We start from the raw sequence: 24,960 nt of genomic DNA, 5'->3' as shown, positions 1-24,960 counted from the left end.
AAAAAATAATCGTAAGCTACGTTTTTCAAGATAAGATATTTGAAAAATATTGTTTGGTATTTGTTCTGAAACAAAGACATCCTATTAACACTAGTTGAGCTATGCATAACCTCAGCACATGGTCTGTAAATGATCCTTTGACTGAAACGTTTCCCACTGTGTCACCAAATGGATTTTCTCTGCATCTGAAAAGCCTCCTCTACTTTCTTTTTCTTTTTCCGTGTGCAGGCATTTTCTATGAGATGAGAACGGTTGAATTAGCATCTTCATTGCCACTTTTTTTTTACCTAAAACATGAGAGTGGTTTGGCTTGCAAGCTGCAGTTTAAGCAGAGTTTAAACAGACCTGTTTTAAGGGGAATAGTTTGCCAAAATAAGGGTACCAGGCATTTCAAATTTGGAGAAAAATCCTAGAAGCAACACAGCTTGCACATTGTTATTCGGTCTGTTAGGAGGCTATGCATGTATTTTTCCTCTCAATGTGGATGTGTGGACAAATGTAACAAAATAACATTTGTCCAGCACAATGACAATACTGCTGGGCAGGAGATAAATGTTCAGCAGTCTGAAATATGAATGGTAAATGTCACAGATCCAGTGTCAGCACATCAAAATCAAAGAGCTACTTTACGGACTCAACATTTTGTATCAACAGTCACACGGGGAGAAATCCATCGTAGAAGAGGACTAGATACCAATCTCTCCACTGACAGTATCAGAAAATAGACCAGGATGCAGTGCAGCCACAAGATGCTGCATTATGAAGAAGGGATGTCACTCTTTCTTTTACTCAGCTGATAACAACAGCTGTCATAGTCATTACAGAAAAGTCAAAGAAAATAAGCTTGATATTGTGTAGTGGGTATGTGGTGGATATTTGTTTATCCACTCTCAATAGGGTGTAAATCCAGCAAGTAAAACTGCTCTGTTGAATATGTTTGTGATGAAAGGAAAAAGGAACAAATCCAACCACTGGTTCCAACATTTGAATAAATGTATCCACATAAAGTTATCCAACTATATCTGACATTAGATATCAGATGGGAATTTTATTCTGGTTACAAACTCCACAGTGTCTCTGCCAAAACCCCCTCCTACAAATTGACACATTGATTATGTATCCAAGAGGATTGAAGGATGGATTTGTCCTGTAATGCTGCTATTGAAGGAAAATGATTAACACTGTGGTGAGTGGAGTTTTGGTTTATTGTACTCTCCTTAAAGGTATAATGAGCCATCTCCATTCATCTCCATTCATTTTCATTTCAGCCTTTCAGTGTCATTGTTATTTCATCCTCCTCTGTTGACCTCTTGTAAGTTCACAAACATGAATCTTACAAAAAACAAATTCATAAAGAAATGAAAGAATATGTGGTTTGTTCTCCTGGTTGATTGCATGTAGCTGCAAGCTGTTGAGTGTCATTGTTCTTTTCTCTGTGTGAATACATGTGAATTTTCCTGGAGATTATTTAGCCTTTTTTTTTTTCTATTTTGTCATTCCATTAGCTCTACCTTCAGTTTATTCTATTTTCACTTCAAAGGCTTGGGTGGAACAGATGTCGTTTCAAATGCCTGTCTTCTGCCTCATTGCCTAAAAGTGAGGGATGATTATTTTTTAATGAAACCAGGCGTACTCACACACAAAAAAAATTAATATTACCTGTAAGCTGTGAAATAGACAAGCAATACTTTCACATCACCCTGAATGAGAACATCCATTCATTTCTGCACACCACAAAAGCCGGTTTGAAGTTTTTCTTTAGCTGCCAAATGTGCTCCTGGACGTTGAATTTTGATTAGTTAATTTCATGCTGTGTGGAATACAGTGTGTTGTTCAGCTGCAAATGCTTTTCTGAAACAATGCGCTTTTCAAAGGCAGTCATTTTCTGTTTTCCAATTGACAGTTAAAGGGGAAAACATGGCTGTTGCTTAATCCTGTGATAAGTATGCATTAGATGGATGTGAACGTCTTTAAATGTCCTCAAGTTGCTGTTTGATACTCGCACAGGGACAAATCTTTTTTACGGTTTGTTCTCCTCCTGCTGAGTTTTAACACTGAAACCCAGGATCAGTGGATCATGAAAGAGAACATTCAAAGCTGTTTAAAATTTCTAAAATGCAACCTGATGAAATAGGAACTTTGCCTTGGAGATGAGCTCTCGTTGCCAAAAAAAAAAGGACTTCACTCTCATTTCACTCGAACCCCTAACAACATTTGATTAATTCTCCATAACCTGTCAACCGTAGAAATGGCACATAAACATCCCTCACTTGGCATAACACCAATGTATATCATTATATATTCAGTGTGTCATTATATCTTCTATTATATGAGTGGAAATTGGATTGTTTTTTCCTGCCTTTATAGGAGCCTAGAAATCAGGTTAACTGATGTTCCACCGATACTAATGGCTATATCAAGCCGTCACTTCTTCCTTGCCATCCTCCCTCAGCTGCACCTCTTCTCTCTCTTTCTCCTTATCTTTCTCTCTCTCACTCCCCTGCTTGATGTGTTCTCCTCAGCAAAGAAGGCAATTTCCATATAGAATCACAACCAGGATCAGGTGACCTGGATTTGACTCCCTGTCAAAGCCTGCACGGAAAATGAAAATGTATTCATGTGTGTTGGATCGAGTGCATCGCACAGATGTGAGCAGTTTTTGCCTCCTGAAAATGTAGTGAGATTGCAGTGTGTTATTGTTGACAAACCAACTGGGTACATCCTATGAAAAATATAGATTTAATCCTTTTTTTATGGTTTCCTCAGAAAGTGGAATTGAATGCCTTGTGATCTACTCGAAAGAGACAAAATAAAGATTGAGAGGAAATCTGAAAATATCCATGAATCCAGAGATTTAGCAACTGATAAAGTGGCACCTGTGTGAAACCAAGTGTAACTGCTACCAATGACATTTTAATTATCCCAGACCCCCCCCCCCCCCACCATCCCATGTTTGGCCAGTTTCTCCTAAACACACCTCTCTATCCCCTCCAACACCCCAGAGGCTAACCTGCCACGCTGACGTCCTGTTAGTCCTTCGTTCACCCATGTCCGTAAATTGATCTGCTTTCTCTTCTCAGAACAAGCAGCGGCTGCTCTTCGCAGAACTCTGCTCTCATCCTTGTTCAGCATTTATTAAATGTTCTATTTGGCCATTTCATCTATGTTTAGCGTCATGTGCACAGGAATTAATGATGAGTTTTCTTTTTTTAAATATATACTTAACCCCGAAAAAATCGTATTCAGTATACCCATAAATACACGGTGTACTGGAAGACTGCTCAAGCTTTTTTTCCGTAGTAGCTGCAGCAAAAGAGTTATTTTCATCAACTGATTTATGACCAGCAATGTCTTTGTCTCTCCTTCTCTTGTCCCTCCATCCCTCTTTCTGCCTCCAGATAAACAGTGAGAAGCGAGCCTCAGCAGAAATGATGAAGCCCAAACCCAAACCTCAAAAGAAGAAGAAGAAGAAGGACCCCAATGAGCCACAGAAACCTGTGTCGGCCTATGCGCTCTTCTTCAGAGACACCCAGGCAGCCATCAAGGGCCAAAACCCCAATGCCACATTTGGTGACGTCTCCAAGATCGTGGCCTCGATGTGGGACAGCCTAGGAGAGGAACAGAAGCAGGTACGGGATATGCACGTCTGTAATATCTGTAAAATAAACTTTTTATAAATTGTCACACACTATCAACAAAAACGTTACTGACTAGCCAAAAAAATTAACTGTATCACCTCCACATATACAGTCGCATGTACACATTCTCTTCCAACCGGTAGATGGCATTTATGCTGCAGCAGGCAAGCAGCCTTTCCCTGACATTATGTGCTGTGTAATTACCAGAACATTGCTGTGAGATACACCTCACCTTAATGAGCTAGTTCCTCTCTTTCTAAAGATAATCCATCCGTTTATCCCCACTCCCCTGACTCTCGTAAAAATGGTTTTCTTTCTAAATTTAATTCTAGCAAAGCGAAGGATGGGAAGGGTGGGGGTTGGTTTCTGTGCAACAGCAGCCATAAAACATTCTGAGACTAACAAAGCTGGACATTTTACAGGCAAGAAATGGTCAATATGGGAAAAATATAAACACACCTGGGGACATTTCAGGAGTCTAGGACTGATTTGTTATGCAGTGGGTAAATACATTCATACCCATGAGCTGGTGTGCCGCTGCAAAAGCAAACAATAAGATATGAACACACACAAAACCTCGTCGGTTCCAACTGTCACAATGCAAAGGCGCCATCTGAGTTCTTCTTAGTAGTGCAGTGTAAAAAAGATTTTCCAAAAATATAGTGGAGAAAGTGAAAATCATCTTCTTTGCCAAAACAAAACTCCACAAAGCTCCAGGCCCAGGTACGGTCCACACTTCCTGTGTCCCTCCAGCCTCCATACCTGATGCCTCTGCACCATAGATCTTCATTGGCCCCCTGACAAGCAGGGATGTGTGAAGTTCTCATTTCCACTCTCTTTATTTATATCTCTCGCCTGCTATTTTGATCCTGCCTAGAATACAGAATTAGCAATCCTCCTCTCGCTATCATCTCGTCCTTGGATTCAGCTGAAGGGCATCTCGGCTATCCAGGAAGAGTAGTCTATAGTTTTTTTGTTGCTTTTTAACGTCATTTCCAGCTCAGCAGTAATAGGCAGGAAATGCTAATGATGCCAGAGTTCTAGGAGGTCATGATGTTTTGTCTTATGGGTATACGGCTCAAAGAGAAACCACAGTTGTTAGCTTCTTCTGCTATTAGCAGTCCTCTTGGGATGAGGAGAGTGTGTAAGGACACTGTGTCAAGACAAAGTATATGTATTGAAAAGCATTATATTTTCCAGATTGTTTCCTCTTGGTGTGGAGCATCAGTTCTGTGGAAAGCACATCAAGCACAGCGTGCTTTTTCGATGTATCAGTATTGATAAAAGAACACATTTTGGTATCAGTACCAGTGGTCACAGGTTTAAGATCATTTCTATACCTAGGCCTACATAAAACCTACACTGCATAAATATTTATTTTTCCTACTGACAAACATACTCCTGTCTCTTTTTTGTTTTGTTTGGCATAATAGACATTTTGCCTATAGTCCTTATAGGTAATGGCCTTATTTTCAGACACTCAACTGCATCCTACGTACATACCTGCATGCAAAAACACACATTCATATGCTGTCATAAATCCACTTTCCTTATGCAAACAAACACTGAGTTTATTCAAACACAGCAGCAGCAGAGGTCCATACATCACCGCAACAATATGGAAGGCAGTTTCAAACAAAACTCAAAGACAGGCAGAGATTGTATCATAATGTGCCAAATGACAACAACCATTCTGGTGTATCATTAATGTTAGTATGCTGATAGGAGTGTTTTTGTAGAGCTAAAAGGAGAGAGAGAGAGAGACAGGCAGAGGGGGGAGAGAGAGAAGTTCCAGTTCATTTCTCTAGGTGGATTGGAATGGAAATGATGTGTTGCTACAATAGAGGGAGACACATTGAGATGAGGGAGTTTTAGTGCTGTGATGAGGAAATAGAGGTGTTCTGTACCATTGGCTCTGATGGAAAGGGCAACATTAAGGACGTGTGTGTGCGCGTGTTCGTGTGTGTGTGTTTCTGCGTGCATGTTTGTGTGTGTGTGTGTGTGCGCATGTGTGTTTTTAAGAAAGTGTTAAGATAAAAAGCGTGTGTGTATTGAGAGACAGACACGTGTCTGCACATTTATGAGCATGTCAACCTCTCCTCTCACCCAAAGCCTCTTGTTTTGATTTTTTTTTTTTTCTTCTTCACAGGCGTACAAGAGGAAAACCGAGGCAGCTAAGAAAGAGTACCTGAAAGCCTTGGCCGCGTACCGAGCCAGTCTGGTTTCCAAGGTAACACTTATGACACACATGCCCTGGCTGAGACTGATGATGGATTGGATGGAAAATCCCTGCTAATGGGCTGGGCGGGGCTTCCTTGGGATGAGGTGGTGCTGCTGGTGGAATGGGTGGGGGTATCTGATGCAAAAAGGGCTGGCCATATTTGGAACAATACATGATTTCCATAGGATGCAGATGTTGGGGGTTGGGGATTGTAGTTGGTATGGTGATATAGTTGGGGGAGGGGTCAACCACTCTGAGCACACAAGCATATGGCCATTACATGTATTAGTGATGGAGGATGGAAAACTATTGCTCTCTCATGTACTATTCGTGATATCAGGTTTAAGTCTGTGTTGTATGTATCCTTACAGAATATAAGCACAAAATGTATCTCACACCAACAGACACCTGTGTCATGCATTAGATCATCGATTTCCTCCATCTCATCTTCTTCAACAGGAAGTACAACCAAATCAACGCAAGCAATCATAGGCTTTACTGCTGTTTCCACCTCTGACACCTTCCTGCTAATTCTGATCTATGACATCCCTTTTGCCCAGTGAATGATGGCATCTTGCACACAACAGCGTAGCAGCACAGGGAATAAAGGAAGGCAAAAAGGAGGGCTGTGGATTGCATTGTTTAGTGCCGTCTTGTATTAACAACACACAATGTAGTATGGGGAAGATTCCTTTTGTCATTCCATTTGTTCTGCAGGCAAACAGCCTCATTTCTCTGCCTGGGTTCCTGCATATATGTGTGTGTGTGTGTGTGTGTGTGTGTGTGAGTGTGAATGCGTGTGTGTGTGTGTCTCTCTCTCCTTTTCCCATCTATCTGTCAAGGTGTCTATTGATCATTACCTCGGCCCCAGCTCTATTCATACAAATGGGCTCCATTACCTTCTAATCAACACTGATGGCTGGAGATGAGCAATCTGACAGCTCATCATAGGGGCCTGGAGAGGGCGGGGCGGGGTTGAGGTGGAGGTGGGGTATTTTGTAGGTGCTGCGCCTGCTCAGGGTGATACTTTCCAAAATGCGATAGGTGAAGTTTGGGTGATTTCGGTGGAGTTTTGTCTTTTCTTTTAAAAGCACTGCATCTCTTTCCTGCCAGTCAGCCTGTTTGCCTGTTTACCTGTGTGTGTGTGTGTGTGTGTGTGTGTGTGTAGTATTGCAAAATAAATAGTGAAAGCTGTTAGATCAAACTAAGGGATGGACTGAAAATTAAACACATACCCAGTGATTATAAAGTGAGCATCAACATGCTGAAAAAGATTTGCTGTTAGAAGCTTTTAGTGTCAACTGTCCTGTTAAAACTATATTGGACAGCTGCACCAAACAAGCAGCTCTGTAGTGAAGCAGCTGACAAGAATTTGGACAGAATCAACTGAGGAAGGAAGGCGGTGGGAAAATGTGTAAAGGGACAATCCAGTATGTGTCAACCTGGGTGTTATTCTTATGTAATGACTAGTCATCATGATTTTTACACACCATCTATATCATAGCGTTAATCTTAAACTTACTCAAAACGACTCTCATGTCTGTCTTTATGTGAAGCTGAAGCCGTAGCTTAGCTTAGCATAAAAATAGATACAAGGGAGAAACAGTTCGCCTTATTCTCTAGATCTGTCATTCAACTCTTGGCAACAAACCAATTAAGTGTATTTTTCAAACAACTCCTTTAAAAACGTGTCTGCGAGTCTAATAAAAAGTAAAGACAGAAAATAGTCCCCTGGAAATCCCTGCTGTTGCAGCAAACAGCATAATGTAGAAATTCTCCTACTTTTTAACGTGGCTGACTTACCTGTCTGTTATGAGTCAGGTTGACAAATAGCAAAAGTTCCCTTTAAGCTACATGTCAGGGCAGAAGTTTAGTTTTAAGTGTAAAGGATGCTGCTATTAAAATAATGATGTGTTCTGATCAGAGCTTGATGAATGATGATTGATGTGTTATTGTGATGTTTTGGGGGTTTCAGGTTCCAGATTGTATGCAATTAATTGAGAGTTAATTAACTTATTAAAACTCAGTTTCATTCATCAACAGACATACAATGATCCTGAACCAAAAAGTGCCCAGCAGACCAGCCAGCCCTCCCACCTGCTGCCCCCGAAGCAGCCCCTGTACAGCGTGCCCCCCCAGCCATCCTCACCATACCTGGGACCGCCGGGCTCCTTCCCCCTGTCGGACCTCCAGAGCTATGCCGGGCCGCCCCGCCACACCCTGGCCCCGACCCTCAGCCAATCCCAGATGCTGCCGCCCAGCATGAGTGCCTCTCCCCCAGCTCCCTTCCAGATCAGCCCACCTCTGCACCCCCACGCCCAGCTGTCCCTGCACCAGAGCTCCCTGCTCAACCAGCCAATCCGCATGCAGCAGTCGCAGCCAATCATCTCACACCAAATGGGGCTCCAGGCGCCTCTGCATTCCCCTCCTCTCAGCCAACAGGTTGGTCTGGCCATTATTAAAAAAAAAACGATGAAACGCATGCATCTGCCAAAGCTCCTCTTATAATCACCTCGTAAAATGTGTGCAGATTGTTCACCTGTAATCATGTGACTAAATATTTTTAATGATTATTCATCTCTGATATATATTTATTACACTTATGCCTTGTTGGTATTTCGTAGAGCTTCGGGCTCTAATGCTGTTCTGCTTATGATTCAGATATTATCTATAGTTTTTATCAGTTGCTCTCATTTTAATCTCATTGTATTGTAAAACAGGCCTTAATCACGCTTTTAGTATATAAATGAAGAACAAGGCACATTGTGCAAAAATATTTTTAAAAATGTTACTTTGTTCAAGCATTTAGTGGCAAACGGACAATTTCCTCCTGTCCCCCAGAGTCTTTAATGTCTCCAATCCAGTGGGAGGGTGTCATGTCGGTGTAATAAGTGTGATTTTGAGACCCTTTTTAACCAAGCAATGAGAGTAAATGGTGAGAGAGAAAAAATGCTATTTCTGTTTCAGAGCTCAAAAGCAGCTGATAAAGACCACTGGCAACAGTTGGCCTCATACAGTTTCTAGCTCAAAGCTTGGATGATATAACCTCTTCTCCTCCCTCCGCTCCTCTCCTCCGATCTACAGGGATTCTCCCATATTCAGGCTGAGTACCAGAACAGTGTCGGGGGCTCACAGTCTCCAGGGGCCCCTAACCCAGTGCACGGCCAGAACCCTGACTGGGACAGCGAGTACTGCAACAGGGACTGTGGACCCAACCACTGCGGGTGAGGCCATCACATCACTCACCTCATTGTGCCGTGGTAGTGGGGAATGTTTGTGAATGTTGTGCGACGGCTGAACAAGAAGAAATCACATCGAGTTAGCCACGAAAAGACGACCCACAATTAAAGTTTCTTCGCCTCTTTCAATCCAATCCAGGACATTTGATTGTTGGAAATATTAAGTAGTTGTCTGACAGTTACTCATTTTCCAAATGAGTGGCTCTAAGCCACTTCACTCTCACACTCAGGGTCTCAGACAGTATTAATCATAAACCGCGATTTCTCTGCTAAGGCAAAGCGTCTCCTTGAAATTGAAATGAGTAATGCGGCAGTAGAACAATGCTATTACCGAGCTTGGGAAAAGTGTGACATCCAATTAAGTTTCCCTGTGTTTCGCTCAGCACACATTGCCTTATTGAATCAAGCTATTCAAGCAGGTACAAGAGGAATGTTGTTTTGTCTCACACCTTAAACTTGGCGTTGCTATTCCGAGAGGCGGCAGAGCTGGAAGTCAGTATCTCCTGTATTTAGAGCTGATTCATCTGTATGTCAAATGGGATCGTGCCTGGGTCAAATCATGTTTGATGCTCTTTGAAGTAGACAGAGTCTTTTCTTAAAACCTTCTCCCTCTCGTCAGATCATTGTAGTTTGGAGTTTTAGGGGGATGCTTAATTTTTTTTCCAGTGTGTCAGTAAAGGTAACCGGAGAACAGACTTTGTATTTGACATTTCAAGCACCAAGTGATCTGCCTTCTTCATTCCGACTTTTGTATTTCTCTTCATACTGATTGATGTCTGTTGTTTGCTGACAGCTTTTGTGTTTGTTTTGGAGCTGCTGTCTGAGCCAGGTCTTCCTTGAAAAAAGATTTCATAATCTCACTAGGATTTCCTGGTGAAATATAGAGATACTTGCAGTCAGAACATCATAGTATTCACATTTATCAAGACATACATTGATACAGTTTCTTCTTCCTCAGCAGTGGCATGGGAGCTCGGGACAAGCCTCTCTACCTCACTTGAAGTTGAAAGACCTCCAAATGTCAGACTCCAGGGAGCTTTCCAACATAACAACAACAACGTCATCAATGTATCAGCTTCTACACCATCTTGTTTTTTCTTTTTTTTTTTTTTTGTGACGGATTTCGAAAATCCCAAAGACTGCTGCAGTAACTTCACCTATTTGCCAAGCACTTAGATCGGCCAGAAGCCTGAGGCACTTCTCTTGTTTTTTTTGTTTCTTTTTCCTTATCAGTGAACTTTACTTTTTTTTTTTCTTTTTGCGAGGGCAGTGAGCTTTAAGCCATGCCGACATACTGGAAATGAAGACCAAAAAATGTCTTCTCATTTTGTTTTGAATTTTTTAAAGATGCTTTCTCTGCTCCCCACTCCATCACTCTATGTTTGCCATGGACTGCCCTCATTGGGGAGATGAAATGCTCCAAGCATACTCAAAGCGTAGGGGTCTTGGGTAGAAAAGCTAATGCAGGAAACTAGAACATAGTCACCTCAGCAGGGGTGGATGTACTTCAGGAAAGACTGAAACACCCCGACTGAGTGAAAGCAAAGCGAAATTTTAATGAAGATAGTCACAAACACATAAGACATTTGTAAATCATCCTTGCCCCTAGTAAAGGACTCCCGCATTTCCTTTATTTCTCACAGAGTGATTGTAAATATCACCAAAATGGATCCCTCTTTATGTGTGTATTTAGCTGCAGTCCCTTGCTTTCTTTTTTTAACATTCTTTTTTGTTTGGTTATGTGATTTTTTGTGCAGGCGGATTCAGTGAGGGAATACACACACTAAAAGTTGTGTTGAAACTGTGTTCACTGGTCTTGCTTCTCTCCAAAACCAGTGAGAGAAATGCAAAAGACTGTAAAACGCTCCATTTCCTCCGTAAGTGGCGGAGTTCTGATAGAGAGTGTCGCTCTCTTTACGTGGCCTCAGGACGTTACAGAACTGTAGAGGTCAAAGGTTGATACCTCTCCTTTTAGCTCCTCTTATCCTCTTGGTCTATAAGGACCCCCCCGACCCCCCGACCCTCCACCTGTAACCCCGCCCACCCCCCCTCTAGTCCCACACCACTTGTACAGGTGAATAAAAAAAAGTTGCTAAATGTGAAATGTTACTAAAGAAAAAAAAAACATAACAGTGGGTTTTAAAGTTTTTGACTAGTTTTATTAGGTGTTTTAGAATTGTGTTGAACTCATCTTTCTCATTTTTTGTGAAGAAAAAAAAATTCAGAAGATATTTTGTTTTTTTCACTGTAGCAGGATTTGCGTTTCTGAGGAACAGTCATGGGGGTAGATATTTTAATTTTGTGTAAAAACCTGCCAAATGTACTTCTTTAATTTGTAAAGCAAGTGACGAGAGAACCCATTTTGTTTTGTTGAATATCATGTTTTACAATATGGTCATTCTATTTAATTTGGTTGCAGGTTTCACATCTATTTATGAATGATATGAAGTAACATTTTGGCTTATTTTCATCAGGGTGCATTATTATTATTATTATTATTATTATTATTATTATTATTGATCAGACATTATTATTAGAATAATAAATATTTTTTCAGAAATTGTTGTTGGTGCAACACGGATGTACCAGCATTAGATTCATTTTGTGTCACAAATACTTCTTTTGTTTTCTTTTGTCTGTAATAAAATGTTTAAAGTGGAGAAGTGGGCGTGCATGTCTACTTATTTTGTTCATTTGGTTTGCTGGGATTTACATAACTGAAACTCAACACATTCATTAGTACTTTGATGAGTAGCACCTGATAGCCGCTACAGCCCATAAACATGACTTTGCATTCGCCTGCATGTGTCTGAGGTTAATTAGGAAAATTATCTTTGATGTTGTGGAAAAGTTAACCTGACTGCTGTCACATGGCTCATTAGGTGCGGAGTGAGGCTTCCCAGTGTACCTTCGTGTAATGAACATTAACTTTTCACAATTTTTTTATCTTGCTTTTCTATTTTTTAAATGCAGCCATGATCAATACAGTATATCAAGCGGCATTTTTCTGCCTGCGGGTCGTGTTTTTTGGTAAAGGTGTGATGATGAAACTTGGAGTTGATGCAGCAATACACGGTCTTTCAGAGAACTACCTGAGATGAAAAAAAGGACTGCCTTTTACTTATGAATTTCACAGTTGGATTAAAGGTAGAATAGAAATGGAATCTATCATCCCTCCCCTCCTCTCTCTCACTCTCTCTCCCTCTCTTTCACTCTCTCACTCTCTCTCTCTCTCCTCTCTCTCTTTCCCTCCATGACGGTGAGGCAGTGCCCCCTATAGCTGCTTCATAAAAACTACCACATTGTTTTTTTCACTTTCCCAAACCAAAGAGGGAAAGAATCAGTTCATTACAATTCACTGACTTCACTTAGATTGTTGATGAAGTGTAACCTTGATATGTTTTAATGCCAATAAAGGACATCAAAGGCCCTCTCTTCATCGTCATTACCCTCATGTGCCAGCCAGGCCCAAGACTGTGGTTTCACCGGCCAGCTTCCAGGTGTGGACATGTGTAACTATGTGAGGTTGAACAGTGAAAATAAGAGGGCATTGCTCGCGACAAAAGTAGCCTTAAAAATTAATCAAAAAGCTAAAAACAAGAGCACTTGAGGGGAGAATTTTTATTTGTGAGTATATGAGAGCAGAATATCCTTTGAATGCCAACAAATGAGGAAAAAAATGAAAGATTACACACTGTACATAGCTTTAAAGACAGATCTTGTATTACATTTTGCATACATATACTGTTACGGCTGATTACAACTGTATGATAGACTTCAGGCTGGACCTCTTCCCAGTTACCATCTTTTATTGATGTTCCTCTATCGCCATCTGCTGGTAACATCTAATGTTGGCGTAAATCTCTGGTTGTAACATCAAAAGCTATTAAACCTAATCCCCACATCTGCACTGTATATTATGCATGATGTATAAAGACAAATTGCAAGAATTACATGATCTGTGGGATCCTAACGATGTTTATTCTCATTTCAAGTCTGCTCAACTGTGCAAAAACTCATTAGACTCAACTTTAATAAGAAGAAGAAGAGGAAGAGTAGATGAGGTGAGATCGCTTCAAGACTTTATAGTCAGTTTTCTTTTGGCTTTATATTTATTCTTTTATTCCTAGACCATTCTCTAAACAAGTCAAAATGCTCAGGGGGAAAGTATAAATTCTTATTTCATCCCTCTGGCAGAATTTCTTCTGTTTTATGAAAAATAGATGAAAAATAGATCTCAAAGGCTCAACACAAACAACTAAATTATGTGTAAAGATTGATGTCGGTGATGTGTTTTGCTGTGTTGAGTCAGTCTCACCTCGGCTAGTTGTAATTGAAACTCTGTGCAAATATAGTTTTGCTCAGGTGTTATTTCACGAAGCAGAAAGCCAGCCAAGAGAAATGATATGTGCAATAATTACCTGAATCTGACTAACTCGTGCTTCGGGAAATTACCTTTCAGATCACTTTTTCATGTGTGCTTTTTCTGACAAAAACACAAGTCCTGCAGTCCTTTGAATATTCGATTTGGGTTTTACAACACTGTATGTGCTGGTTTATTAGTCTACAAATTAAATGAACTGGTCAGGTCCCTGTTTGATGCCCTCCCCTTTTGTATAAAAAAATACTCTATAGGCCTACAGTACGCCACTCCTGCAATATACACTCCCGTCCAAAAGTATTGGAACAGTGAGGCCAATTCCTTTATTTTTGCTGTAGACTGAAAACATTTGGGTTTGACATCAAAAGATGAATATGAGACAAGAGATCAACATTTCAGCTTTTATTTCCAGGTATTTACATCTGGATCTGATACACAACTTAGAAGTTAGCACCTTTTGTTTGAACCCACCCATTTTCCATGTGAGCAAAAGTATTGGAACATGTGACTGGCAGGTGTGTTATGTTGCCCTGGTGTGTCCTGTTACATTGATTATTCAAACAATAAATAGCGCTGAATGTCTACGTTCAGTTTCAGATTTAGGTTTTGCCTGTGCAGACTGCATTTATAGTTAGAGGTGTGACCAACATGAAAACCAGAGAGCTGTCCATGGGTGAAAAACAAGCAATTGTGAAGCTGAGAGAAGATGAAAAATCAATCAGAGTCATTGCACAAACATTGGCCATAGCCAGTACAACCATTTGGAATGTCCTGAAGAAGAAAGAAACCACTGGTGTACTAAGTAACAGACGTCGAACAGGTAGACCAAGGAAAACAGCAGCAGTTGATGACAGAAACATTGTGAGAGCTGTAAAGAAAGACCCTAAAACAACTGTTGACATCAGCATCAACCTCCAGAGAAGGTGTCACAGTCTACTGTTCGCAGAAGACTTCATGAACAAAAGTACAGAGGCCACACCAGAAGATGTAAACCACTCATTAGCAAGAAGAATAGGAAGGCCAGGCTGGAATTTGCCAAAAAGTCCAGAGACAAGCCTAAAAATTTTGGGACAAAGTTTTATGGACTGATGAGACAAAGATGAACCTTTACCAAAGTGATGGAAAGGCTAAAGTTTGGAGAAAGAGAGGATCTGCTCATGATCCCAAACATACAAGCTCATCTGTGAAACACAGTGGAGGTAATGTCATGGCTTGGGCTTGCATGGCTTCTTCTGGGATGGGCTCATTCATCTTCATTGATGATGTAACACATGATGGCAGCAGCAAAATGAACTCAGAAGTCTACAGAAACATTTTGTCTGCCAATTTAAAGAAAGATGCAACCAAACTGATTGGGAGATCCTTCATAGTGTAGCAAGATAATGATTCAAAACACACTGCCAAAACAACACAGGAGTTCATCAGGGGCAAGAAGTGGGAGGTTTTAGACTGGCCAAGTCAGTCTCCAGACTTCAACCCTATAGAGCATGCATTTTACCTGCTAAAGAGCAGACTGAAGGGAGAAACCCCCCAAAACAAACCACAACTGAAAGAGGCTGCGGTGAAAGCCTGGAAAAGCATCACAAAAGCAGAATGCAAAAGTTTGGTGATGTGAATGGGTCACAGGCTTGATGCAGTTATTGCAAGCAAAGGATTTGCAACTAAATATTAAGTCTCTTCACGTTAATGTATTTTAAGTCTATCTGTTTCAATACTTTTGCTCGCCTAAAAATTTGGTGTTCCGTTACAAATAATGCTATCTTCTAAGTTGTGTATCAGATCCAGATGTAAATACCTGGAAATAAAAGCTGAAATGTTGATCTCTTGTCTCATATTCATCTTTTGATGTCAAACCCAAATGTTTTCAGTCTACAGCAAAAATAAAGGAACTGGCCTCACTGTTCCAATACTTTTGGAGGGGAGTGTAGGTTCCTTGCCCGTCCAATCTCCCATCACTAATATTGTCTCCAGCAGCTCTGATACTGGTTTCATCAGGAGCCATCAGACCCTCTCATTTCCTCTTCAGACGGATATGAACTCTCCTGACAGCCCAGACATCAGCAGCACCATTGTGTGCCAGCCAACAAACAAGGCACGACAAATAAGAATGGACAGAGCATTTCACACAGATCACACCAACCAAACACTTGATGGCTGAGATGATAACACCATTGGACGACATTTTGAGAAAATCATGCTTGTGAAACACCCTCATTTGGATACAAGCTATCTTGTGTTTGGGGATTGCTTGTTCTATTTGAGGCTGTTATCTGCTGAGAGGCTGGGGCTGGCCTTTTGTTAGCTGATGCAAGTATATTAGGAGGATGCATTTGGACAGCAGTGACGAATCTGATTTCAACTCTTTAAAGAACACTTCTTTTGTTGGCTTTGGCTTTACAAAACTTATGCAACCAGGCAAACTTTGAACAAAGATATTTTTATTGTTACATGTACCTGCCATGGTCACCGACATACAACAGTTTCAATAACTGACATACGTATTTCCAAAGAATTTTTAAAGTAATTTTTAAGACTAAAAATATGCTATTAGAATTTGTTGTTTTTTTTTTCTATAACATTTAATTCGGCAAATCCCTTTAAAGGTGTCATCAGTTCTTACAAACAGTAATGTTTTGTACACAGTAATACAGTATGTTGTGTATAACATAAAATACATGATGGGGTATGCAATATAACAATATACTCTATGTTTGTTCAACACTTGTGCCTCCTGTTTTGATTCAATCAAATTTATAAAGTGCACATACAGAATTCTTACTTCAAGTACTGTGCCGTTTATTGTTGTGCTCGCAACTGTCTGACTGTTGAAGATGAATAAGCCATGGTGTGGAAAAGGTACATTATGTTCAAACGTTTGTAATAACCTTTCATATCAACTTCTTAAAATCTGGTGTGAGCATTAGATGCTTTAGGGGAACGTTGCCATTAGGTGGTAATTACACACGTGCTTCCATCTGCCTTTAAAGGTGAAATAATCTCCTTGGCGGTATTTTTAAACTTTGACTGACCATTGTCCAATTTGTTGTCATGCTTTCTATGAAGAAATAACATCGTTTGTGTTTCTCTTAGTCGTAAAAAAAGGATGTTCAGACTAAAAAAATAAAAACATTGGAGGGGATTTTTCGTCTGTCATTGTGAAATTACCTGAAAGCTTTAGGATAATCTATGCTGGAAAAATGCCTATTCCAATCATCCAATTTCTGTATATGCTTTTCCAGTTGATTTGAGAGTGTCCTGCAAAACCGCACTGTCCTCAGTGCAGTGAATAGAGGCTTACAATCCGCTAACCTATGGTGGATATTCAGGGGACTGTCTCTGTATTCTGTGCAAAATCCAGAAACCTTTCCTAACCAACTCAAGCTCCACCCTCCTTCATTTTCCACACAGACTTTTTCCCTCTGGGATATTCAGTAGACTGGGAAAGTGCTTGCAGTAACTTTGGGAAAACCTTAGATATTCAGTTTAAAAGTAAGATTTTATAGGTACATTTTCATAAAAAAAAAACAAAGCAAAGCTGATGTCACTAAACTTGCAACATTCATCCTGGTCCTAATAATGACAAAAAAAATGTGGATTATCAGCACTGACATGTCAGGCACAGATTATAGATACACACAATACAAAACAGTAACACTACAATGGAGTTCACTAAATACAACCAGACAGACATCTAGACAGGTCTTCAGTTTCTTATAAGAATGCCTTACAAACAGGTGCTGGTATCCACTGCCATTTCACCAAATATCACCACATATGCAGCGCTGACTCTGACATGGTTTGATGATAACAGAAACACCAGAAATACCTGCGTCACAGCAACACATCTTTAGATACATACACGGTTTCATCTCACTTCAGTTTGTGCTTTAAGATAGTGCTGCGGAGTCATTTTCCAAATGAGTACAAAAAAATAAAATACAAATTGAATTGAAATCAGTCGTTATTCAACATAAATATTAGTAGCTTATGAGTGTAATGTAGTCAGTGTTATGCTACTTAGCCATTTCTTCTTCTATCCCTGACCTTATTTATTGACTGTACACTGTCAGTGATTGTGTCTTACAGTACGAGAGGTCTTCTTTTTTTACCTCAAATTAGTCCATACATGTTTTACTCAAAGGCCATTGGCTTTCATATTCTATAAAACTGTAAACTATAATAAACTACGTGTCGTTTGTTGTTAGTTAGTTTATTAAAATGTGAAGAACGTAAAAAGGGGTTTCTTGTCTTGCTAAGCTACTCATTTGTACACTTCAGGTCAACAATAAACTTGTATGTTTTAGGCCACTAAAGTACATTGTATGCAGCTTGTGACACTGTGTTTGCAGTTTGCAAAAATTAGTTATATGACTCTCCATTAACTAACTAATATGCAAGATTTAAGCATATTCTAGTATTAAAGGAGATATTGTAACATGTGGGGATGTGGGAACAATGTAAATGTGTAAATCTCTTAAATTAGACTTTTTCAGATTTGAAAAATTTTGCAGTGTTCATAAAATATGCCTTCATACTTTGTACACAAGAGCATATGTTCATGTAAATCCTCCTTAAGCCACCTTTTTAAATACATACATTTGTTCCGCCTGGTCAGATAAAGTAAAAAAAAAAAAAAAAAAACTTCTGTTGCCAAATCACAAGTTTATGATTGTAAACATATCAAGAATGTTCAGACAAAAATATTGACCCAGTCCTTCATCTTGTTCAGTCTGCCCAGCATTATTCAGCCGCCTCATGTCGCTCCCTCTCCTCAGGAACAGACATGAAGATCTTCTGACAGAACATGGTGAAGATTTCTGAGGAGAAACAACTCATTACATTAGCCGTGTTTGCTTTCTTTCACTGGGTTACTACAGGTCAGATGTTGCCAGATTCTATTGAACATCAGATCATCACACGTCTATATAAACAAACCAAATGTATCAGTGCCCACAGCTGCACTCCAGCAGACATTCTCACATGAATTCCATAACAAACTGTAATGAATGCTCCTCCAGTCTTGCCTGAACAAATACGCAAAAACGCTATAAAAAAACAGACACGTCTCACTCACCCAGCATCTTCTTGATCACATGGGGTTTCTTCCACTTGTAGCCCAGTAGGTACGCCGGGATGCCTGTGAGAATGATGCTGCTGCCTATCAGGCACTCGAACGGAGCCGCCCAGAAGGACACAGCGATCATGAAAACACACCCCAAAACGAAAGTCACAGGGATGAACAGATACACCTGGAGAAAGAGAATACAGTAGATGCAGCTGTTTGATCTTGTTAGAAAGAAGGTGAGTAGCTACAATACAAATGACAACTGATCATAGCTGTTAGAAAATGTAATGAATGTCACAAGTATCTTAATTAAAATGAGCTATTCTGGCATGATGAGTACTTTACTTTTACTTTTTCCCAATCCAGGTGCTTTAATACTTTCAGTAAAACTTTGAATGCATGATTTTCACTTGTAACAGAATATTTTCACACTGTTGCATTATTACTTTTACTTAACTAAAAGATTTAAGTACTTCTTCCACCTCTGGTTGAAACAGTTACATCCTTTATGAAGTATCGGTCAATCAATTTACAGGGACCATTTATCACTGTGAAACATTCTGAGAAACAACACTCACGTTGTTGATCATTGTCTGTACAGTATTTTGGACATTTTGTTTTTCAGCTAAGCTTAGCATCACAAGCTAATGAAGCCAAGTGCATTGCTGCCCTGTCAGATGCTACGAATTTAGATGTGAGAAACTGACAACTGCCTTGTTTCACGACTGGTTTGCACATTAAGAGGAGAGCTTTCTTTATTTCTTGTTAGAGTTTCATCTTATAAAACAAATGAGCTGAGAGCACTCAGGCTCAAAGGAAAGATGAAAGGCTCTGGTCAACCAAAGTAATATTCCCATGATGAAACAGAAACAAAGAGCCGTGTATTTGTGCAAACACCACTCCCTCCTACCCTCAAAACACAGCATGGCGCCACTTCTAACCAGTAACAAGAGCAGTGATACAATGGTGCATTCATTGAAATAAATAAATAAATAAATTAGAAAATAGTGGATGCTCTACGAAAACAGGAGACGTGTTGATCTTTTGGGCAGACAAGGAAACTGGCTGAGGTTCAGGTAGAACAAACGTCTGGCATCACTTGTGAACCTTTCAGCGAGTCTTAAATCTTTTCAAAATGGCTCTTCACAGATTAATATCCAGTGCAACAAGCATTTACCAGCTGGAATACAACGTTTGAGACACAGGTACTCTACCTTAATGGGCCTTCTGAGGTCGGGCTTGGTAAAGCGCAGCCAGAGCATGCCAGCAATGGCCATACCAACACATAGCCAGGTGAAGAAACTGAAGAGATTGATGACAGAGAAGATGTCCTGAGAGATGGTGTACATCATGGACAGCAAACACTGATACAAGGGAAAAGGAAGACAAGATTGTATTTGTCATACAGAGCATATAAACATACAACAGCAAATTATTTTGGAAATATTTACACCATCAATAAAGATCACACATGACTTAACGCACTTTTATTTATTTACTATAACCACATTATAGCTTGTTGGGCTAATTCGACACCAAGACTTTCTAAAGGTGATCAGTCAAATCAGTGCTGTTAGCTGTCTTACTGTGAAGATGAGGGACGGCACTGGTGTGAAGAGGTCTGTGTGCACCAGTCCCAGAGCAGCAGGGAGTTGACCCTCTCGAGCTCCAGCATAGAACAACCTAGAAGAAAGAAAGCTCCGTAGTAGTTGTATTGTGATGAAATGTTTGGCCTATGTAAGATTTACCAACCACTGTCTCAGATGTTGAAGCAAGCACCTCTTTCCTTCCTAAAATATGAGGCTTACATCCTTCCAACACTGCATTCACAGTGTGAAACCCAGGATCTGACTGCGAATTAATTGTTGCACTTGTTGGAGTGGTCATAAGTTTTTGGAAAACTTTTAAACACACGTCCACCAAACAAGAACTCCCACCCCACAGTCATAGTATACACTGCAAACACATACCGTGCTGAGGTGAACAGGGACCCGTTGACGGCTCCAAAGCAGGACAGTCCCACAAAGACAGGAATCAGCCAGGACATCACACCAAGATGGTACTCTCCAAAACTCTGCCAAACAGCACAACATGTATGAATGCAGCTCACACAACCTACCGACACGTCAACAAGCTTAAGATGCAACTGATTGTTATGAGTGACAGTCTGCAAGTCGTAGCTGTGGTAGCTTCATGACAGAAGCATGGCGCTCACCACGGCAACAGCCTCGGACTCGACCATGACTTCAGGAGGGATGGTGGTGAAGTAGGCCAGGTTGGTAAGAACGTACACCACCGTCACTATGGGCATGGATATGATGATGGCCAAGGGCAGGTTCCTATGTGGGGAGAGGTCAAAGGTCATTTCAAACAAGAACACAAAACATATCTTCTTATAATATCTCATTCTTTCCACTGTATTCTTCAGATCAGTGATTGAATTTGTGTTAAGTTTCATGCGTATCACATTTAATGCAATCCAATCCAATGCAGTAAAATTAAAATTAAAATTGTCTCCTTTTTTTCAAGAATATAAGGGAGCTGTACGGCAGCTGCTATAGGACTGCATTATTCACTGTAAGGGGTCCATGCCACTTTGTATACTGTATCTCCATGCATTTAACTTATGGTAAACAAGCTCAATCATGGATGAGGGTTGTCATGCTGTTGTCTGTCTGTAGACAACTTTTATCACATTTAAGTCACCTCTCTGGATTGATCATCTCCTCCGTTACGTAATTCAGGTAATTCCTAGAAGGAAAAATAGAGTTCAGCACCATTGTAGGGGATTGGATAAAGACTGGAATTACTGTGTATTGTATTACAAGAAAAACCAGTTAGCAGCTATGAATTAACCATTGCTAGTTCTAGTCTGTCATTATATTAAATTAAAGGACAAATGTCTTACCAGCCTCCAAAAGCAAAGAGACCACTGTACAGAGCCAGCACAATATTGTCCACTCCTGTTTTGCTGCCTTCAAATGCCTTTTCTGGTGTCAGGTATGGCACATCACCTGCACACACAGAAAGAAGTTAAAGGAATGTAAAACAGCAACAACACTCCACAGCTTTAGTTCATGAAGTGCTCGTGTGATTTCATATTTGAGTTGATTGGTTTTTCATTCAGGGCCGCTGGCATTTTTTATTTCTTGCAGGAAGGCCAGTCTGTTGCTGCCTGACAGACTTGACATTTTCAACCAGCAGCCAGCCAGTTGTGAGCACTTCGCCTCCAGGTCTGACCACCTGCTTTGATGTACTGAAACATTATCAGGTCCTGCAGCTGGCATTTTAAAATGAGCAGAAATATCTTTACCTCAGTCTGCTCATTTATCCACAGCAGTTAACAAATCCCATGTATCATCAGGAGTGCAACAGTCAAGTGGTTGTGCTTGTGTGTGTAAAAGTGTGTGCGCTCAAAGCCTTGCTTCTGCTGGACTTTCCTCTACCTGACTCTTTCACATGGTAATGACTCTGCTTTCCGTGAGGTCTATCACACACACATTATTTTCTCACTCTGTCCTTCTCTCTCTTGGCTCTGAAAGACCATAGTGTGACAACAGCCGGCAAGCTTCGCCGCCTAGTTGCCATGGCAACACAATGTAGAGCACAATGGCGGTGGGTGTGGTGTTGAAAAGGAGAGTTGGGGGGTGGGGTGGTGGGGGGGGTAGCAGATGTAGCATTGAGCATGTCTTCCCGCGCTGTTTCATTTTGAATGGTGGACTCAGTTACTTCGCTTTCAATTTTGATGCATATACTTACATATATATATATATATATATATACATACATATACATTCAAGATGGAGCTGACTTTGAACATGTGAATAATATCAGCAGTGGTTGCCCCCATGTTTAGGGCAATGGTATGGAAGAGATGTCACTCATATGACTGCATTGTTCCTCCCATGTCCTGTTACATACATACCGAACATGGGGAGTGTATGACACTAACTATGTCCAGCAGTGTTCAAACAGCCACATAGAGACACACGCACATAGCTGCACACTTGCTCAGACTCCATCACATGGCTCAGACAGACAAGCCTTGTGTTCACACTCAACAACTGTGCAAACAAAGTGAAAGGAGGGCAGTCTGCTTGACTGGGCTCATTAGTGTTAGTCAACTATTTGTTGATCATTAGACACAAAAGAAATGAACCTCAGTTTCAGCCTTGCCAGGCAATAGTGTCACAAGTAAAGATAGCAAACGAATCGTTAAAACTATACTTTGACAAAACCTACAAACTGTAAAAGTATGTATTTTATTATGCTTTTGCCTATCATCATCATTGCAATAAACAACAACTTAAACAAGTGGGAGTTGTTCAAATACACAGTATACAGCTGCATGCTGGGAAATACACGCTGGGGAAAGCAAAATAAATAACGGTATTATGGTTAGAGTTAACTAGACCTGGCAGTGAAATGAAAACCCCAGCTGGAAGACATGCACTTAATAATAAGATTGGTCTTTTTAATCAATATATTATTATCGCTGTGTTTGGTATCTGTGTTTTGTAGAGCTGTGGCCACAGACCGCTGTACAGCACAGATTTACATAGATATCTGACAGAGCCTGACCATGACAAAATATGAACTAAAGATAAAAATCTGGACTTTTTAGTGACTTTATGGCGCCGGTTGTCGGCCTGTGGGTGAGTGGGACTCACCTGTGAAAATCTGGATGAAACCGAAGAGGATGATGATGATGAGGGCAAACAATTTGGAGGCTGTGAATAAATCCTGGACCTTGGTGGCTGCTCTCACACTGATACAGTTTACAAATGTCAGGGAGGCTACAGAAGGTGGGGAGATACAAAAGAGAGTAGAATCAGGAATTAGGGGAATAATCACTTGGAATGAAGGGCATCAAATGAGTGAATTTGAACTATTTTTCATCAATAAAGAAAGAGAATATATTTCAATAGTTATTCTTTGCAAGGTAACCCTAGGCAACAAGCAACACTTACTAAGACACAGGCAGGCAATGAGCTTGGCAGCACTGTCAGGCACGGCACAGTTTGGGTAGAGAGGTTTCAGAAGGTAGGTAGCGAACACCAGCGACACCACATACTGTGATGACGGCCGGATGATGAGCATCTCCACCCACAGCTTTAGAAAAGCGGCCAGTTCACCATACACCTCCAGGATGTAAGTGTAGTCTCCCCCCGACTTGGTGATGGTTGTGCCCAGCTCGGCATAGCATAGGGCACCCATAGTAGAGATCACTCCACAGGTGGACCAGACGATCAGGGAGAGCCCAGCCGAGCCGGTCTCTTTGACCACGCCTGTTGGGGTGACGAAAATGCCAGAGCCGATGATGGTGCCTATGATCATCCCCACGCCATTGAAGAGGGTGATGCTGCGTTTGAGCACGATCTTCTCCGGTTTGGCGGGGGAGCCGTTGGTGGGGCTGGTGGCAGTGGGAGCAGAGACCATGGGGGTAGATGGAGACGACGGCTGCTCTACAATCAGATCTTGGTCTGGGTCTGCTTCAGCTGCTGGAGGAGAGAGGACAGCAGACCAGTAGATAGATAGTTTCACATTTGAGTTACGGCCATTTAGTGCTGCCGGTGATCACAAAACAGAAGACAATCATCCAAGTGACAAAGTTTTCTTTGAAGTTTTCTTTGTTGAGACATTTCAGACACTGGCTCATTTAACAGAATAAAACACCAAACTTGTACGACAACACATGCTTGATCAACACCTATGGGGACAGCATTTTATTGGCTGTTTAAAAACAGGTTCTACATGCTCATCTGGGTAATTTTAAAACCAGTTTCTCACATCTTCATTCTTTAAATCACCTTATGCATGTAGATTGTCTGAGGTTTTTGTGTTAAAACTCCCAGTGAAAATCTATTTACACATTTACAAAACATGTCACATTTAATCACCAGTCACCTCTGTCACCTGTCACCATGATACAGACTCCTAAAACACAAGGATGTATCTCTATAACCAAGTCAGTCTGAATGTATTTTTGCATCAGGCAATGTTGCATCAGAGCGCATGGCGGATTAATGCAGCCCTGCACCATGTGGTATCTACAGGAGTGTGAGCATGCACTGTACCTACCCCCCATCTTCTCCTGGCTCACCGCCTTGGCAACGCTCTCCCGGCTGCTCCGTGATTTCAGCTCCGGCTCAGCCATCTTTCCTTCTTAATCTGGGTCCTCTTGTCTTGTCTTTTTTCCTCCTTCCCCCCCTTTTCCTTCCTCCCTTTATGCCCTCTTCCTCCTCCTGCCTTGATTTCCTCTCTGTCTGTCTCTCTCACACACACAAACGCCCCCCACCAACACACACACAACTCTCTCTCTAACCCTCCCTGATTCGTCCTCCCTCACACACATGCACACACGCTCTCCTCTTCATTTGCACACACTGCCTCCGTCACTCAGACTAGGATTCATC

General features: G+C 40.9%; 2 protein-coding genes across 3 annotated transcripts in view; one reads left to right on the top strand and one right to left on the bottom strand.

Annotated features, from left to right (window-relative positions):
- LOC139209677 (TOX high mobility group box family member 2-like) overlaps positions 1 to 11,751 on the top strand; it is a 72,876-nt gene extending 61,125 nt beyond the window's left edge. For both annotated transcript variants that reach the window (XM_070839481.1, XM_070839480.1), the window contains 5 exons: positions 3,399 to 3,629; positions 5,788 to 5,868; positions 7,903 to 8,301; positions 8,944 to 9,083; positions 10,057 to 11,751. In XM_070839481.1, the coding sequence (XP_070695582.1) occupies positions 3,399 to 3,629; positions 5,788 to 5,868; positions 7,903 to 8,301; positions 8,944 to 9,083; positions 10,057 to 10,099 (894 nt within the window). In that variant the 3' untranslated portion in view covers positions 10,100 to 11,751. The remainder of the gene's footprint in view (positions 1 to 3,398; positions 3,630 to 5,787; positions 5,869 to 7,902; positions 8,302 to 8,943; positions 9,084 to 10,056) is intronic.
- A 5,249-nt stretch (positions 11,752 to 17,000) lies between these two features.
- Positions 17,001 to 24,721, bottom strand: LOC139209331 (large neutral amino acids transporter small subunit 1-like). Its single transcript, XM_070838981.1, has 11 exons — positions 24,626 to 24,721; positions 23,515 to 24,045; positions 23,215 to 23,340; positions 21,453 to 21,558; positions 21,251 to 21,295; positions 20,760 to 20,883; positions 20,515 to 20,618; positions 20,131 to 20,227; positions 19,759 to 19,908; positions 18,554 to 18,728; positions 17,001 to 18,296 (listed from the first exon to the last, which is right to left on the bottom strand). The coding sequence occupies exons 1-11, from the start codon at positions 24,699 to 24,701 to the stop codon at positions 18,220 to 18,222; spliced, it is 1,611 nt and encodes a 536-aa protein (XP_070695082.1). The 5' UTR covers positions 24,702 to 24,721; the 3' UTR covers positions 17,001 to 18,219.
- Between the last annotated feature and the right edge of the window lie 239 nt (positions 24,722 to 24,960).

The sequence above is a fragment of the Pempheris klunzingeri genome, chromosome 11 (genome assembly GCF_042242105.1).
Source record: "Pempheris klunzingeri isolate RE-2024b chromosome 11, fPemKlu1.hap1, whole genome shotgun sequence".
Lineage (NCBI taxonomy): Eukaryota > Metazoa > Chordata > Actinopteri > Acropomatiformes > Pempheridae > Pempheris > Pempheris klunzingeri.
This window is presented reverse-complemented; position numbering and strand designations above follow the sequence as displayed.